General features: G+C 42.3%; 1 protein-coding gene and 1 long non-coding RNA gene across 3 annotated transcripts in view; one reads left to right on the top strand and one right to left on the bottom strand.

Moving 5' to 3' along the window:
- Positions 1-6,228, top strand: part of klhdc8a (kelch domain containing 8A) — a 32,038-nt gene extending 25,810 nt beyond the window's left edge. Inside the window, exons 7-9 of the mRNA XM_046384861.1 lie at positions 3,397-3,498; positions 3,803-3,951; positions 6,094-6,228. Of these exons, the coding sequence (XP_046240817.1) occupies positions 3,397-3,498; positions 3,803-3,951; positions 6,094-6,147 (305 nt within the window). The 3' untranslated portion in view covers positions 6,148-6,228. The remainder of the gene's footprint in view (positions 1-3,396; positions 3,499-3,802; positions 3,952-6,093) is intronic.
- LOC124056917 lies at positions 1,441-6,171 on the bottom strand. Of its 2 annotated transcripts, XR_006843032.1 has the most exons (5): positions 6,037-6,171; positions 3,782-3,927; positions 3,352-3,494; positions 2,388-2,546; positions 1,441-2,199 (listed from the first exon to the last, which is right to left on the bottom strand). It is a non-coding gene; the product is annotated as an uncharacterized LOC124056917 (long non-coding RNA). The 2 variants fall into 2 exon arrangements; XR_006843031.1 differs by having other exon boundaries at positions 1,441-2,546.
- Positions 6,229-16,241: the final 10,013 nt, after the last annotated feature.

Here is a 16,241-nt window from a genome sequence, read left to right as displayed (position 1 = left end):
CAATCACCATCCTTTTCTAGTTTTAATCAGGATGGAGAATTACAGAGGAGAGCTGTAGACGAAATTACTCCCACACAGACTACAAAGCCCAGTCTTCAGAGAATTGCCTCATCTCCCTCGTTCTATTGTCACTCTCTCTCTCTTTCTATCTGTCTGTATTCTCTCTCTCTCTCTCTCTGTATTTTCTCTCCGTCTCTTTATTCTCTTCTGCCGTCTCCCTCCAGAGTAGAATAATGCATGCCACTGTTCTCCATGTATCCTACAACGAAAATCTTGGCGCAAAGACTTGTGTAATCCCTCCAAAGCAAATAGGAATAAAGTCTGCAGTTGAAACTCCGTCTGAGAGAATTGGATGATAATTCTGTGGTGTGATGTGTAGATGCAGCTGCAATTTACAGAGGAAGATCCAGCCTGTGACACTATAAGCACTGTTTAAAAAAAACAATCAGAAGTGTTATAACATGCATTTTTCATCCATTTTTCATCCACGCACACACACACACGCACACACACCACCCATCGCTTGATAAATGGAAAAAGTAGTTGACATCACAGTATATTTCCAGCAGAGCTTCCTCTGGAAAAAAAAATGGTACCAGTCCACATGTCCTGGAAGATTGTTCCAGACAAATGGGAGAAACTTATTTGTGTTTAAAAATGATTCACAGACACCTTTGATGATGAGCAAAAGTGAATTTTGTACTCTCGTAAGTTTCACTGCAGGATCATTTGTGTTTATTCAGCTGAAACAGCCAGAACACCTTACCGTACATTAGCCGTAAGCTAGCGATCAACGTAGACTCTGAGGGTGTGTGTGTGTGTGTGTGTGTGTGTGGATGAACTCACCAGAGATGTGCTTGTTTCCCTCCAGTCTCTTCTTTGTCCCCTTTTCTCTCTGTGGGTTCATGAAGTAAAGTGCACTTCCCCTCCGGTCAGCAGTCAGAGAGGACGGAGGGAGAGACTCATTACAGCAGCTTATTACACTGTGGCTCGCTGCTGCAGACAGGCTGAGATATGAGAGTGAAGGTAAACCCACTTTTTAATGCCAAAAGTTCAAAAAATGTCATTCTGAACTCCTGCTTGTAAAGGGCTGCAGACCCAACCTGGAGCCCCACCGACAGGCGGATGTCCCTCGGGGTTCAGCTATTTGAAAGTTTCCAAATTTTACTAGATGCGATAGATAAAATTCTGATCACACAAAGAGTCTGTTTGGGGTTGTTCGTGATTGTCAACACTTTGCTCATTTGTTCTACTTCTAATGTACTGCTTGAACTGGTTTAGCAAGTCACCAGTTTTAAAGTAGCCAGAAAGAAGCTAAAAAGGAGTCGGCACACACACTTTCTGTTGGATTTATGGATAGCAGGTGCACTCTGACTCAGGGGTGTTAGCTCAGAGTTTTAAGGCAGTCTTGAAAGTGTAGTGAAGTGGAACCAGAAATTACAATTTTTGACCAGTTGGGTATTGTTTCAAACTTACTTTTGATTCCTTACTTCTTACTTTGAGGAGTATGAATATGTTTTAACACACAGCCCTTCACAAAAAAAATCAAGCATAACTGATGAAATTTATTCAGCATCTTGGGTTTGTGTTGCATAGCAGAGTGAAATATCTGACAGGAGGATTTTCCTCCGAGAGAACGGAGCAGAGTGGACAACCAGCTGCGATCTCCATCCTGTCCTCTTCTGTAATTTAACCAGGCCAGAGAGGAAAACACGGCTCTTCATTACGCTCTGCTGCAGCATGCAGGAAGCTTTGCCATCTGGATGCTTGTCTCTCTTTCATTCTCCCTGCCTCTGTTTGTTTGTTTCTCCCCACTTTGTTGTCTCTGCCTCTTGTTTAAGGAGAAAGATTGAAATTGAAAGAGAAGAGAGAGGGCGGAATAGCAGCGCGATAGGAAAGGGGGTGATAATGAAAAGAGAGTAAGGAGACAATGAGAGAGAAAATGAGGAAAAGAAGGCAGACAGAAGAAAGTACATTTGAAAATAAGTGTGAGGAAAGATAAAAGACAGATAAATCCAGAGAAAAACAGACTATAGTTAAAGATAAAGAGCAAGGCATTTTTTGGACTTTTTTGTCTTCCTTTCTGCTTCTCTGTCCTCCTCCTCCCTCGCTCCCTAATGAAGTTATCTTTCCTCCTCTGTCACCATTCTCTTCAGTCTGAGTTTCCTTCAGATAAACAAGCCATGGCAGCAGTAAAACCTACAAGCAAAAAAAAGAAAGAAAACTTCTGTAGAACCTGTCGGGCAAAAAGAAAGATTATTTCGATGGCTACGTTTTTATTTCCGTCACTTTCAAATACACGTTTTTATGATGTGGACTGTGTCAGCTTTGAATGTGAAGGAAATGTCACCTCTGCTCAGGTCACGTGTCTTCATTGTCAGCCTTACATGTCACGTTGCTGGGGAGATTCAGTTAAAACTGTCATGTCCTCCACACTTGCAGATGGACTTGTTCGCTCTTAGTGTGCACTGGGGTTCAGCTCCCAGCAGGGGGGTTTCCATCCTGGCAGTGCTGTTGGTGGGAGGATGTTGAGGGATCCTGTATGGCTGAGAGAGTGTTGAGATCTGAGGCTGTGAGAACAACTGTGTGTGTGTGTGTGTGTGTGTGTGTGTGTGTGTGTTGGTGTAATTCAGACCCGAAACAGCCTAAAACGGCTCCCTGTGCTGTTTTAACACAGGAGGTCCATTTGAAGTAATAGATTAATGCCATTAAAGGCTTATCAAACACCATTTTATTTTTTTTTATTTAATTTGTTTATATATATATATATATATATATATTATTTTGTGCGTGTGTGGGTTAGCGCATTCAGTTTATTGATTCATGTCGGGATGTTAAGAGATTTTCTGCAAATATAGCAACACGTGATCGTCAGAGGTCAGAAAGGCCATCATGCAGATCACTTCTGACTCTTTTGTTTACTTGCTACAGTACATTGGAAGCAATTCCAAAGCAATGGATGTCATATTTTCATTAAAGGTTTGTGAAATAATGTGCAAAAAGGCTGACAGCATCCCCACTTCCTCTTTGTCCAGCAGTAGCCTGACCCTAACTCCAACCTTCCTGTCCTCTCTCTTTCTCCGCTCGCAGTCTGTGTGTTTAACCCAGCAAGGACACCCTTGGTGTGTGTGTGTGTGTGTGTGTGTGAGTGTGTGTGAGTGTGTGTGCGTGCGTGCTTGCGAGCGTGCCCTACATGTCCCGGCTGAAGCTGGCTTGCGGGTGACCTGTTTGTGCAGGGCACAGACTGAAAACAAGCTCTGCAGCATCCCATCCAGCCAGCGAAGGCTGTAATGCGACTGACCCTCACACAGTGTGTGAGGTCAATGTAGACGTGTGAGCACACACACTCACCTGTTGGCTTCAGCTGTCGTTTCTTCTTCTTCTTCTTCTGTATAGGAACCTGGTTGAAGTCGGAGGAGACGGTGGCGATGAAAACAAAGAGAGCTGACTTTGCTGCTGCCTTCCTGCGTGGCCGGATGGTAGTAGCTGGAGGACTTGGTAAGAACAATAACACAGTAAACTAAAGTTGCTGCTTTCGTACCGCAATTTATATGGATTGAATTTTGCTACATAGTTCATGTCAGAAGAGTCGGATGGCTTAAAGCCTTAACGTGACTTAATGTATCTGACATCAAACTCAGGCTCATGATCAAAAGATGAAGAAAACCTGTTGCATGTTTTGTTTTATATATGGAATTCGTACTTGAGAAATACCGTGTATGCCAGTCAGTGCACAGGAGTGAAACATGGTGGACTGTCCACGGCCTTTGATATGTCTTACATCTCTGCGTGCGTCCTCCAGGTCATGAGCCCTCAGCCCTGGACACAGTGGAGGCCTTTCATCCTCAGAGAAAGAAGTGGGAGAGGTTGGCTCCCATGACCTTCCCCCGATGCTCCACTTCCTCCATCGTCATCAGGGACCGCCTCCTGGTGGTGGGAGGAGTCAACCAGGTACACTTAATGGGAAATTCTACCATAAATGTTCCACATTTGCACACTTAAATTCGGGACCTCGACAGCTGAAGGAGCAAGACATCTATCAGCAAGGCGTTCATCTACATCACAGTGACAGATGTTTTCATCTCGCTGTTAAAAGTATCAGGTGGTGTCCCACAGTTTGCCTGTTTGTTTATTTATGCCCTTGCCTGAGTGTGAGGTGCCCTCCACAGCTGTGACTGTGATTTTGTCTCGAGTGAGGAGCTGGGATTGCGTTTGGAGAAAAGAAAAAGGCCCTTGTGTGTGCGCCTGCCCACTCACTCTGTTCATTGGGATTCACACAGATCTGTCCCCGCCTTAAACACCGCGCGATGGTGTGGGACAAAACTGATCAACACTTTCATCTTCTGTAATAACAACCACAGTTACAAAAGAAATCTGTAATATTTACCAACTCAAGGTCGGTTTATTTCTCACACTGAAACACACGGTTGCACAACAAAATGCAAGCTGTATTCCGTGTCCTAACATGAAGAGGCCAGTATTGCATCACATCTGGACCTGAACTGGACCTGCTTGGTCCACAGTGAAGCAGCTAAATCAGAACCAGAATCACAATCTGTTACACCATGTAAACAAATGAAACAGCTTTCAGTGCTCAAGATTAGACTGGAGAATGAAGTCACTGCGATTCATTCGTTCATTCACGAATCAACCATTCATCATCCACGATATGAAGAAACTTAGACTGACTGACTGCATTCTGTGTTTTGGACCTTTTAACTTAAAACTTGTGCTGGCATGAGATCACTTACGTGTGATCTGAAAACTCATCAGGAGATTGATCATTTGCCAAGAAACTGCAGATGCTCAAACGTTCATGAATCATTCAAGAGCAATTAAAGGCGATTCAGTGACAAACTTTCAAAAACTAACATGTGGTGCTTTACACGTCCAAGCTGCATTCTCATTTGGTCATTTAAAGCCCCTGAAAACTTCACATCTTGAATTTATCTCTTTAATAAGCTAAATGCAAAATAAAAGAAAAAAAACAACAGCATGGCAACACCACATAACCTTCATCACATTTAGATTGAGTTCATCCAATATTGCCGGATCCCGATTGGTGCACAGTAGTTTGTGACATCATCGCTTGCAAACCGAGCCCAGTGAGGAGTGAGAAGACAGCAGGCAAAACACGTAAATGAGGAACAACTGAACAATTCTTTATTCACGCAGAATTAGACTCCATTTGTGGTGACGGCTGCCCAGGAGGTCAGGTGTGTGCAGGTAGACGGAGGAGTCCATCTTGTTCTGTCCGCTAACCCTGGCCACCTTGCTATAGTCTGACATTACTATCTAGACTGCTTACGTGCTTGCCAATAACTTACCTGAGATGAGCTGGGTCTCCCAGACACCCACAGCGTTGTGTTAATATAGAAAAAGAATTAAGAATAAAGACTAACTGATCCAAGTTTAATGCGTCAGTTAACTCCGGACTGATTCTGTTTAGGAATTCGTCCAGCCGTCTTTTGTTCGGGGAAAAGCCAACAACAATCCTTCCTCTCAGTGGTTGTGTCTCAGAGGAGGAGTTATTCGCAGTGTGTGTGTTGTCAGTGTGTTTGACGAAGGGGACATTTTGCCAATTTTAAAAAATGATAATAATAAACAAGAAGAAAGTTAATATGTGGCCATTAATGTTGATAATGTGGCAGGATACCGTAAACAGATCTGTGTGGGAAACGCTAACTTTGACAGAACTGACCTCCTGACTGATGCATGAATGTGTCACATACGCACAGAAAACAGCAGTCAGATTAATCAAATATAAAGCTGCAGTGCTGAACTTTGCTCGCCTGTAGGTGGCAACAAAATGAACAAAAAGAGAATGACTCAACAGCTGCACCTCGTGGACAATCTGCAGTCTGATAAAAATCACTGAGCCTTTTCTAAAAAGCTGCTTCATATCTAATAACAGACTTTGCATCCTCTAAATCAGGACACATAACATGATTATATCAAGGAACAGAAACACTCTGTCTAAATGATTTTATTTTTCAGTTAAACAGTTGGTATAAATTTCATGGAAATACTTCTGACCTTTAGCCACAAATACTTTCTTTATTTTTCCGTCTTCCTCTCTGTCTGTCTCTGCAGGTTCCCAGCTCGGCTCACGAGATCCTGTACGTAAAAGAGGAAGAGTATCTGTAGCCTGAAGTAAGAGCAGCACACCAGTGGTTCCACTTCCTCCCTCCCCTGTGCGACCCTCCTGGATCAGACTGTGGTGCAATATGCAGAGAGCTGGAGTCTGAGGGGAAGTCCCCGACTTTGTGATGTGATGTACCAGATAACACTGCCCCCTGCTGGGCTTTGACGACACCGAGACCCACTTGTAAGCACACACATGCACAATGGAGGAGCTGGCTCTTTCTCTGCGCCCACTTGTGTTTCTCGACAACTTCAGTATGTGACACTTCTGCGTTGTACGTTGTAGTGCATACATGGAGAAGAACTTTTGTAGGTTGTGTGTCTAGCGATGTAGACAGGACACATACAGGTGACTTATTTGATGCATTTCATGTTTGGTTTTATGTCTTTCTTCCTGTGTTGTGGTTGTTTGCAGCTTGCTAAGATGCAAGCACTTGTAGATCAAATGTAAATCAGATTTTAGTTTAACTTGAGTGCAATATTTGTGTGTTGTGTAATATCATCTAGCAAAAAAAAACAAGCAATCACTGGAAGGTGGGTAATGTTTGGTCAGCTGTACTGTAACTAAATTTGCACTAAAGCAATTAACAGAGTGAAAATCCAATTCTCCATCAATAATTTCTCGTGTAATGTAATGTAGTAATTACACTGAGAACGTTGTACCATCACTCTTCTCTGCTGTAACAGTGCACATTCGTGGGTATGACCGTAGATATGATTTAATGCTTATATGAAACGAAACTGTATTAAATGACAATATGGTGTTTGTTCAAGCAATTATCAGACTGCCGCTGTAGACAAAGAAATGGATCCAGTCTGACTCTGAGCGATTATTAACACATTATATTCACGCAGCAATACGAGCCCTCTTTTCGTCTGCGTTTCATTTGTGCAGTGTGTGCTGTGCCCTGTTGGTCCTCACTTAATCACACCTCACTCGCGTTGTGATGTCACAGGTGTGTTTTTTGAGTTTTTAATCTCCTGACTGCTGTTATGTTTTGCTGTCAAAGCCTCTGCTCAGCTCAGGCGTTTTGTGCAGCCGGCAGCTAAACTGTGAAATCCTGAAATTTCTCTTCTGAAGGTTTTATTTCATGCTGCAACATGATCAATCCCACGCTCATATTGAGGATGTGAGCAGTCTTTTTCGGTGGAATAAATTGGGTTTGTTGTTTGTTATGCACTTTTCTCCCACTAGATGGCAGTGATTCCACACCACAGCTTGCGAGGCCTTCACTGACTCATTACACAATCATAAATTCTGCACAGTGAGGTAGTATAAACTGACAGTATTTTATTACATATGCAGGCATGTCTGTCAATGATAAATAAGCCCTATTAAGATATTTATTGACACGGTTTCTTATGAGGGAAGTTAACTGACATTTGCCGCTGGAGTTTTATGTGTCATGTTGGGAAACAGGAAAGTGATGTCTAAGTTCAAACTCTGACGTTCAGAGAAAATGTGTTTCCTACCCACCCGCCGAGCAGCTTAATTATTTGCAAACTGGAAATCTGTCAGTAGGACAAAGATTTTATTTCCGAATTTGATATGTGGAATCTATTCCAGCGGTAGATATCTGGGAAATGCTTACAAACTCCAAGTTAATTGGCACTAAAAGGTCCTTCGCCATGAGAAGTGATTGATACGCCAGCGTTTTTATGCAACGTAATATAACATTAAGCGCTGCACTCACAGTGTTACAGCAAGCTTTGGAAATGCTAGGAAACGTTCGTCAGGTAATGCTTGTTCACTGCTTACTCTACAGCTCTGCTGATTTCTTGAGTGAGGCTTTCTCTGCAGTGCCCACTAAGGATCGAACGTTGCTTCATAAATGACTCATGCCCACACACACACTCACACACTCATTTTAGACATCGTCCAGTCTAAAATGGGTTGATTGCATTCAAGAGAGGCTGACTGCGTGTTTGTGACTGCGCTCTGAGGCCGCTATATTGCTCTCTGTGTTTTTTCCACATTAACTCGGTCAAAGTAATTGCCCTGGCAAAGCAGCAGAGAGACACAGTGGGGGGTTGGGGTGGGGGTGGGAGGGCAGTTATTAGCATGAACCAGTAACCCTCACTTAACCACTGAGATGATATGAGAGGAAACAGCACAGAACATGACTTTCATTATTGGACTACACAAAAAAATAAATTAATCTTTTATGTCTTTGTCTCCCCTGCAAAAAAAAAAAATGGCAGCTAAAAGTCAAGCTTATGGTCATATTTTTGTACCTGCTGTCACACTGCTGTCCTGTTTTCACCTGATACACAGACTGATGTTATTGGGTCACTCACAAGTAATTACTCTCACCGTCTATTATCACATAAGCTGTATCCTTTAAGGTGAACGATGTGACCTTAAAGGTTACCAGTCTGATGAATAATATCCAGCCAATGTATCGTATGAAGCCCAATATCGGTCGCGACTGTACATTACAAGGTCTGTCCATGAGACGGTTAGCGTAGCTTAGCAGAAGGACCAGAAACAGCTGGAAACAACTAGCTTGCCCCCCATTTTTGATGAGTCATGTTAGACGCACACAAGGAAACAGAAAGCAGCACAGAGGCCAGTGACAGTGTCAAGATTTTGCACATCTTTTGAGTCAGTCTGTCTTTCAGACTCAGCACGGGATAAATGATGTTGCTTTAAAGGAGTCAGATGGAAATCTGTTTACATGCTAACGTCCTTACCTTCAACAAGTGTCACAGAGGCTGTCTTTCACTGTGCTGAATACGCTAAATACTCGAGACTGCCTCGAGAGTCGGGACGAACGAGTGCCAGTCGTATCTGTTCCTACTGACTAAAGCCAGATGTCACTGGTTGTTTGTGGGTTTTTTGAATTAAGAATTATTTAATTAAGAATTAAGAATTAAGAATCAGTTTATTGGCAGTATATTTATTTTTACATACACACACTGAATTTGTCTTCTGCATTTGACCCATCAGCTGAAAACACATGCAACACCCTGCAAATTACATGCAGCGTGAAAGGCAATACGACTTGTCACCATGAGGTTTACAAGCAACCAGTGAGGTTTTGCCAAGAAATACAATAATATTCCAGCACCTAGAGCTTTTACATTTTGAGTCTTTTACTGATTAATTAGTGCTCTTTAGAGGTCTGGTTTCACCCTGGTTCCAGTCTAAGCTAACCATCTCGTGGAGAGCCTTCATATCTTCTCAAAATATTTAAAGTTCTATTAAAATGTAGTTATTATTGTAGATTATATAAGATAAAAGTTAGGTTGAGTACAAGTGTTTCAAAATTTCACTTAAGTACAATACTTGAGTAAATGTACTTTGTTCCGTTCCACATCTAACTGGCATATGAAGAGTTTGGCAGTATAAAGGATTTCTCCTAACTCTCTGGTTTGACAGACTGTCTCGCAGTTACTGATATTACTGACTCTTACAGTAATCTAATTTGAGTGTCCAAGTATCTGAAGCAATCGGACAAGAGGCTAAAACACGGGTATGGTCCTTTAAGACAAGGCAGGTCCCACCTCGCGCTCGTCTCTGACATAAAACAAAACTATTTTTGCCTCCCGTCTCCAGTTTTCCATCTCCCTCCGATGTGATGATGATGTCTGTTTTCCTTTAATGGGTGAACCATGCGCTGCCTGCGGGAGGTTACTCTTCACACACCCATACACACACCCACACACACGCACACACACCAGTATACATATGAGGAAAAGGCAGTTAATCGGTAAGGCCGTTGGTTATTCTCTAACGCCTTCCAAGTTGAGTTTTCTTCCATTTACAGCAAGTTCTCGATGTTGAAGCGTTTCTGTCTCAATAAGTAACTGTTTCAATCATCACTGCGGTTCTTCCACGTTTTTGTGAATGAATATTTCTGCCTGGAAGACCGGCTGGCTGTAAGTTGTACTTGCTCGTACAGCCATTTGGAAGGTCACACGGTCACATCACAGATCAGGACGTCCACTCTTCATCCCAGACAAGTGCTTTTCATTGTAATAGCAGTACATGGTGGTCAGATTACTATACAAGGTTAAAGTATGTAGTTTTGATTTAAATTTTTTAATTTTGTTTAAACATTTTTTTAATCTATAAGTGACCCTCCTGATGTGGGTAAACCTGTTCAGAGCTGAGGGATGAGACCAGATGAACTTGAGGTCAACTCTACGTGGCTGAATGTGGTAGCTTTAAAGGGTTTATTCCTCCTGTGACCTTCTTGACTCGCAAAATGATTTTTTAAATTGGAAGGTTGTGATTTGAATGGGATCAAAAATTATTGGTCTCTTACCATTAACTATCATGCATGAAGGTCCCTTCAGCTAATTTATTTAATGTATTTAATTAAGCAAATTATTTTATTTTTACTTCTTCTTCTGACTTCTGACTTCTGACTTCTGCTTCCTGTTGACTCTGTGTTTCAAAGCACAACAAGAAAGACCGAAAAGCTAACTGATACGATGGTGACGTAGTGACTGGATGTTGCTAGTGACAGCACTCTCACCGGGGGATGTAGTGACTCTCTGGAGAACGATAAGAAGGAGAACACTCAAACTGAGACTTGTCGCAGTTTCCTGTTTCTCCTCAGTGTGTGGAGGAGAGAGGCATGGAGGGGATGAGAGAGAGAGAGAGAGAGTGGGGGAGTGTGTTCGGTGGACAGCCATTCATCCTGAGCTGAGGGAAGGTTTCCAGCTCTCTCTCTCCGCCCCCCCCCCATGACATTCTTCTGGGCTCAAAGAAGCCTGGGACAGAAGTGGCCCAAAACTGGCACAGACCGCCTCGACGTTGCCAGGGACAGCCACTCTGCCGAGGCGTTGCTGGGGCCCAGCGCTGTTTTGTCTTCCGTTCTCACCTCACTTCCTGGTTTGGATCATTAACCACCAGAAGGACCCCATACTACACTGTACATCCACACGTAAGCAGACCTCAGGACAGGCTTACATATCTTCATTCATGAGTTAGTTATTTCTGACTGCACTCAGGGTTTTTTTTCTTTTCTCACTCTCACTCTCTCTCTCTCTCTCTCTCTCTCTCTCTCTCTCTCTCTCTCTCTCTCTCTCTCGTTCTAAAGCAAACATCCATGCAGTCTTGTCATCAGGTGGGTTTCTTAACCTAAAGGAAAGATTATTCATGTTATTCATATTGCCAAATGCGTGGGTTCATGTTGTTTCATGTCCTGCCTCTACAGATTAGGGTGTAAGTCATTCACCCATACCCACACACACACGCACACACACACACATGCACACACACACACACACACACACACACACACCCTAGGGAGCAAATGATCATTTCTGTCCAGTTTTATTATATCTGCGGAAGAAGACGATGAGAAACTTTCTTTTGCAGCAGTCTGACAAACACAGATTGATGTTAAATCTGTGACGCAGTGCTGGGATAAGTTATGCTGACTGTTATGACAGTCATGGTGACTGGTCAGGATGTGTGGCCATTCAAAATGTGTGTTAACACAATATTTAATCTAAAAAACAAAGTGGAGAGTCGTTTGTCATATTCAGTGCAGTTCTTTATGATAAGGGATTATGATTGAGTCACAAGCTGATCATTCAAAATCCATTGCATTTAAAAACCATCACATTTAAGTGAAAAATTCATGTCATAATGTTCATAACCGGCATACAGTGGTGAGCATCAGAGCTGAAAATGTCTCATCACAGAAACATCGAGCCACTGCTGGTTGTAAGACAGTTAATGCTGTAGGTGTTGTCCCAAAGTTTGTCTTGACGTGGGTGTGGTGGTGTCAGACCATAACAGGTTTTGTGAACTCATCAGGGCTGTGACTTACCGATGGGACCTTCCCGGTAAAAATCTGCAAAATGCCCCAAATTTCACCTTTCATCCGGGAAATCTAAAATCACACTAATCCCAATTAAAATACAACTTATTACAGATTACATCCTGTGTTCTTTTGCCACCCTTCAGACTGAGTTACTGGTCTGTAGGTGGCAGTTGTCCAAATGGTGTCCCAGGAAATATCTGAAAAACACTGAACTGCCCAGTTTTCATGCTTTGAACTGGAAATGAGCACTGTCTAAGGATTATTTAGCCGTTTTGGAAACTATTAAACCTCTAAGTTCACAGCCAGAGCCACAACAAAATGTCCACAGCATGAATCCATGGGTGCACGCAGGAGACTGAAAACTCTTATTAGATTACAGCGAAGCAGATTTTACATTCACCCAGCCTTACTTAGCTTATAGACACAAAACTAAGGGACATCTCAATTCCTTGAAATGCTGTATCATGTGTAGAGTGAATCCTCTTAGCCCCCGAATCCTCTTATGGGCAACCCGTGAGTTTCCACTCTCCCGGCCTGCGTTCCTGCAGGACACAGTCGATGTGCAACACCAAGCAACTGTAGCATCTGGAATCGCATCTACCGAAGTAGATCACACACAAATAAATGACATATACTATGGGAAATGCACCACAGGCAGACTTTTAATTAAGAAATATCCATAACATGTGTCTTTGAAATTTCAGCCACACCTATGTTTTTCCTGCTATGACAGGTCAACATGTCTGCTGTGAAAAAGGCCTGTGATATATTCTGAGGTGTCCCGATGTACTTTAGAAAATAATGGGCTGTTGCCTCCATTATAGACAGAGACATAGAATAGACAAGCTGTGTGAAGATGTGTTTTGTTTGCCACCTAACGAGTGTAACTCCAATATTTATTTGTTTCTAGCTGGTTTCCACTAACTGACTTCTGGGAAAAATACCCGACGCTTTACCTGCTAAATGCTCCACTGGCTAGTCACTTGTCCAATCTAAGCCCAAAGGTAGTCAAAAGAGGAACAAAACTGAGGAGAGCTGCAGAACTGGGTGATAAGTGTGGTTTCATTGTTACAGTATATGAATTAGTGCCGTTTTAAAAGATTTCATGCTGCACATATTGTATAGAGGTGAATGTAAGACCGCATCTGTGTTAGCTGCATATCCATTCAGCAACACTGCGCTGCTGGTGTTTGAAGACAAAGCTGCACTTGAATCATTACCAGTGAATGTATGTACGCTGTTGGTTAAATAGTACATTATGGCTGATATGCTGCCAAAAGCATATCCTGTCCAATCAATGAATGACAGACTTGTTCAGCTCAGATGTGTTCATTCATGTTTGTTCAATGATTGTGTGTGAGAAACAGACGGATTCAGACAGACAGAGAGACAGACAGACAGAGAGACACAGACAGATAAAGACATCTCTGCGTAGGTCTTTCATCCTCACCACTGGTATTAAACGCTGATCTTCACCTGGATGTTTGATTAGTGTGTCTTTAACCTGGTTTTTAAACCTTTAAAACACATTTACAATTCACCTAAATAATGCAAATATTTTGCTACTGATGATCAAATATTAATATTAAAATCTACAGCAGAACTTCAAACACCTTTTGAACGCTGACAGTTTAAACATTGTGCATTGGTTTGCGTTCGCTCGAATGACAGTTGAATTACAGCAGACTGTAAACGGGACGACAGTTTTGCCAGCAGCCATGAGAACTTTAGCTATTGGTGGAAAAACATACATTTAAAGTAAGAGGGCCCCTCGCGTCTTGTCTCACCTCTTGGGTTCCCAAAGAAAAAAAAAGTTGCTACTTCAACATCTTTGACCAGTTCAGAAAACAAAACTTAAGATTAATGTATTTTATGAACAGACAGAATGAAACTGTAAAGTGCAGTGTTGTTGATTTGTGTGTCAGTTGGAAGTCTTTGCTAGTTAAACCCACAAAAACCTCCTCAAATCTAGGACACGATCTCAAGCAGAGCTGTTCTGGTTTGCAGTCATCCTGGCTGATCAGACGGAAACCGAAAACCCTGCTTCTCAGAACACAAGTGAAGGCGTCTCAAAGAGATGAATTCCCTGTCAGACTGTCACGCTAACGTGTGGGAGTTAAATACCAAAAATTAAATATTCACTGATAAAAAAAGAAGTGGGGCATAAAAAATAAATGAATAACAAGCAGTTAGTTCAGCTGAAGGTGATAATTTATCACGTCCCAAGATTCAGTACAAAATTTGAATGATGGAGAGTTCAGCTTTTTGCTGAGACTTAGATGCCAGCCTGTTAGCTTAGCATAAAGATGGGAAAAAGCTAAGCTGGTTGTGTCCAAAGGCAACAAAATCTACATATGCACATGTTTACCATAAAGACGTAAGAGCTGGCTCTGATCGGCAAACTTTGCAAGAAGGCCAACACGCATGAGCAACACCTGCTCACTCACTGCATTAGCAGGATGCATCTCTCACTGTCTGAAAGTCCCTGAGTAAAACGCTGCACTCCACCCTTCGCCAGTAACACATCCTCTTCCAGACTTCTTACTCTCACTCCTGTTGTGCAGTGTGTGAATCAGAGGAACACGCAAAATCCTAAAAGCTTAATTGCAGTGTGAGAAATGTGGCCACACAGTGCCAGCAAGTCACAACTTCCTGTTCACCTACGAGTCTGGGCAAAAGCACCAGACGAAACTGCCCACAGACTGCAGTGTGCTGTGCTGTGACTGACTCTCATTCCCCTGTCATTACGGGACGTACACGCTGAGCCACCACGGCTTTGCCAGCACGCGGGATGGGTATGTGGATGGATCGTAGCCTCAGCTCTCCGAGTGATGCTGGGGCTGCTGATCCTGAGCCGGGCGGCTGTATAGCAACAGACAAACAGCACAACAAAGCTGCAGGTCCTCTGGGGACGTCGTTAGAACTGATGTTCTCCCAGGAACGTCATCAGGAGGCTGAGGCAGCGAACAGTTTGGCTTGTAAGATAACACAGAAAACACACACATGCTCAGCAGTCCCGTGACGCAAAACTGCCCCAGGACTCCTACAGTACATTATGTTATGCAAATATTACAGCTAATCAAGGAGCACACTGCCAGAGAAGTGACTTTAAGGCACCGCAGGAGATGGACAACAGCAGTTAACCTGTACAATGATAAATACCAACAGGTTGGAACAGCAAGACAACAAGTGTTGCACGATAAGAGAAATAAACATAGCCAAGGTCAAGATGTAGGGGCGAGGTGAAAGTAACGGGCGTTATAAGCTGCTGTGATTAATATCAATATATTTACAGCACGAAATGAGAGTAATGTCAGTAGCATCTTTCAGCCCAGTGTTTTTGTTTTATTGATCCCCAGCTTCATTTTTACGGTCCATTTTCACTGCTCTCCAAGGATAAAAGGTGGTGTTGCGTGCTGCAGCCTGGTCTCAGCAAATGGCGTGCACATAACACAACTGTTCTTCTCTTAAGTCATTTTATGTGTTATCGCAATGCATTTTTTCTTTGCTTTTCACATGTCACTTAACAACAACCACATGAAGCTTTTGTTATATCATTTTGGTATAAAGAGCAAGAAATTCCACACATGCATGAGGCTGGAGTGTGCGGTGGAGAGGTCAAACAAACCTGAGTTTGTGCCCCATGTGAAACGTAAACGCTGACTTATTTTAAGTTATGTTCCTAAGTTAACTTATGTAACGTGTTTAACTTACAGCATGCATGTAACATGAGTTACATCACTCATGTCAAAGATGATCCCTTTTCCAATGATGTCCTTGAAAGTGATTTTTTTATTCACCGTGTCTTGAGATCACCTTGTGTGCTGTTTTTTTTTTTTTTTTTTTTGGTACTAATCTGTGGTTAGCATTAGCTAATTAATGTATTTCTTCTCAAAAGAAAGATTCAATTTGTCAGGCTTCAAGATGTACAACTCAAGTGTGTAAATGGGAATTTGATAAATGATAAATAAAAGAACTCTTTAAGGTGTGTTTATAGCTTGCAATGCTGTCCCAGATTGGCTAAAAAGTCAACTAATGCAGGTTTAAATTTCTACTCCATGTTTACATAAACACTTTTGACTTGGTTTCTAATTTTTGCTTCAATTGTAACTTAAATTGTTCTGGTACCAACTGACAGTTCATATAGGCAAGTGATTATAATGTAATGATAATATATAGCTGGGGGACTCATCTCTCTCAGCAGTCAAACATGCCCCCGCATGTATATTTAAATAAAAAATTTGAAATAAAAAAATTGCTGTGATATGAGACCATCCGGACCATCACCAATCACTGATTACTGTCATGACATGA

The sequence above is a fragment of the Scatophagus argus genome, chromosome 3, assembly GCF_020382885.2.
Source record: "Scatophagus argus isolate fScaArg1 chromosome 3, fScaArg1.pri, whole genome shotgun sequence".
NCBI classification, from domain to species: Eukaryota; Metazoa; Chordata; class Actinopteri; family Scatophagidae; genus Scatophagus; species Scatophagus argus.
Note: the sequence above shows the minus strand (reverse complement) of the source record. Positions and strands in the feature narration are given on the sequence as shown.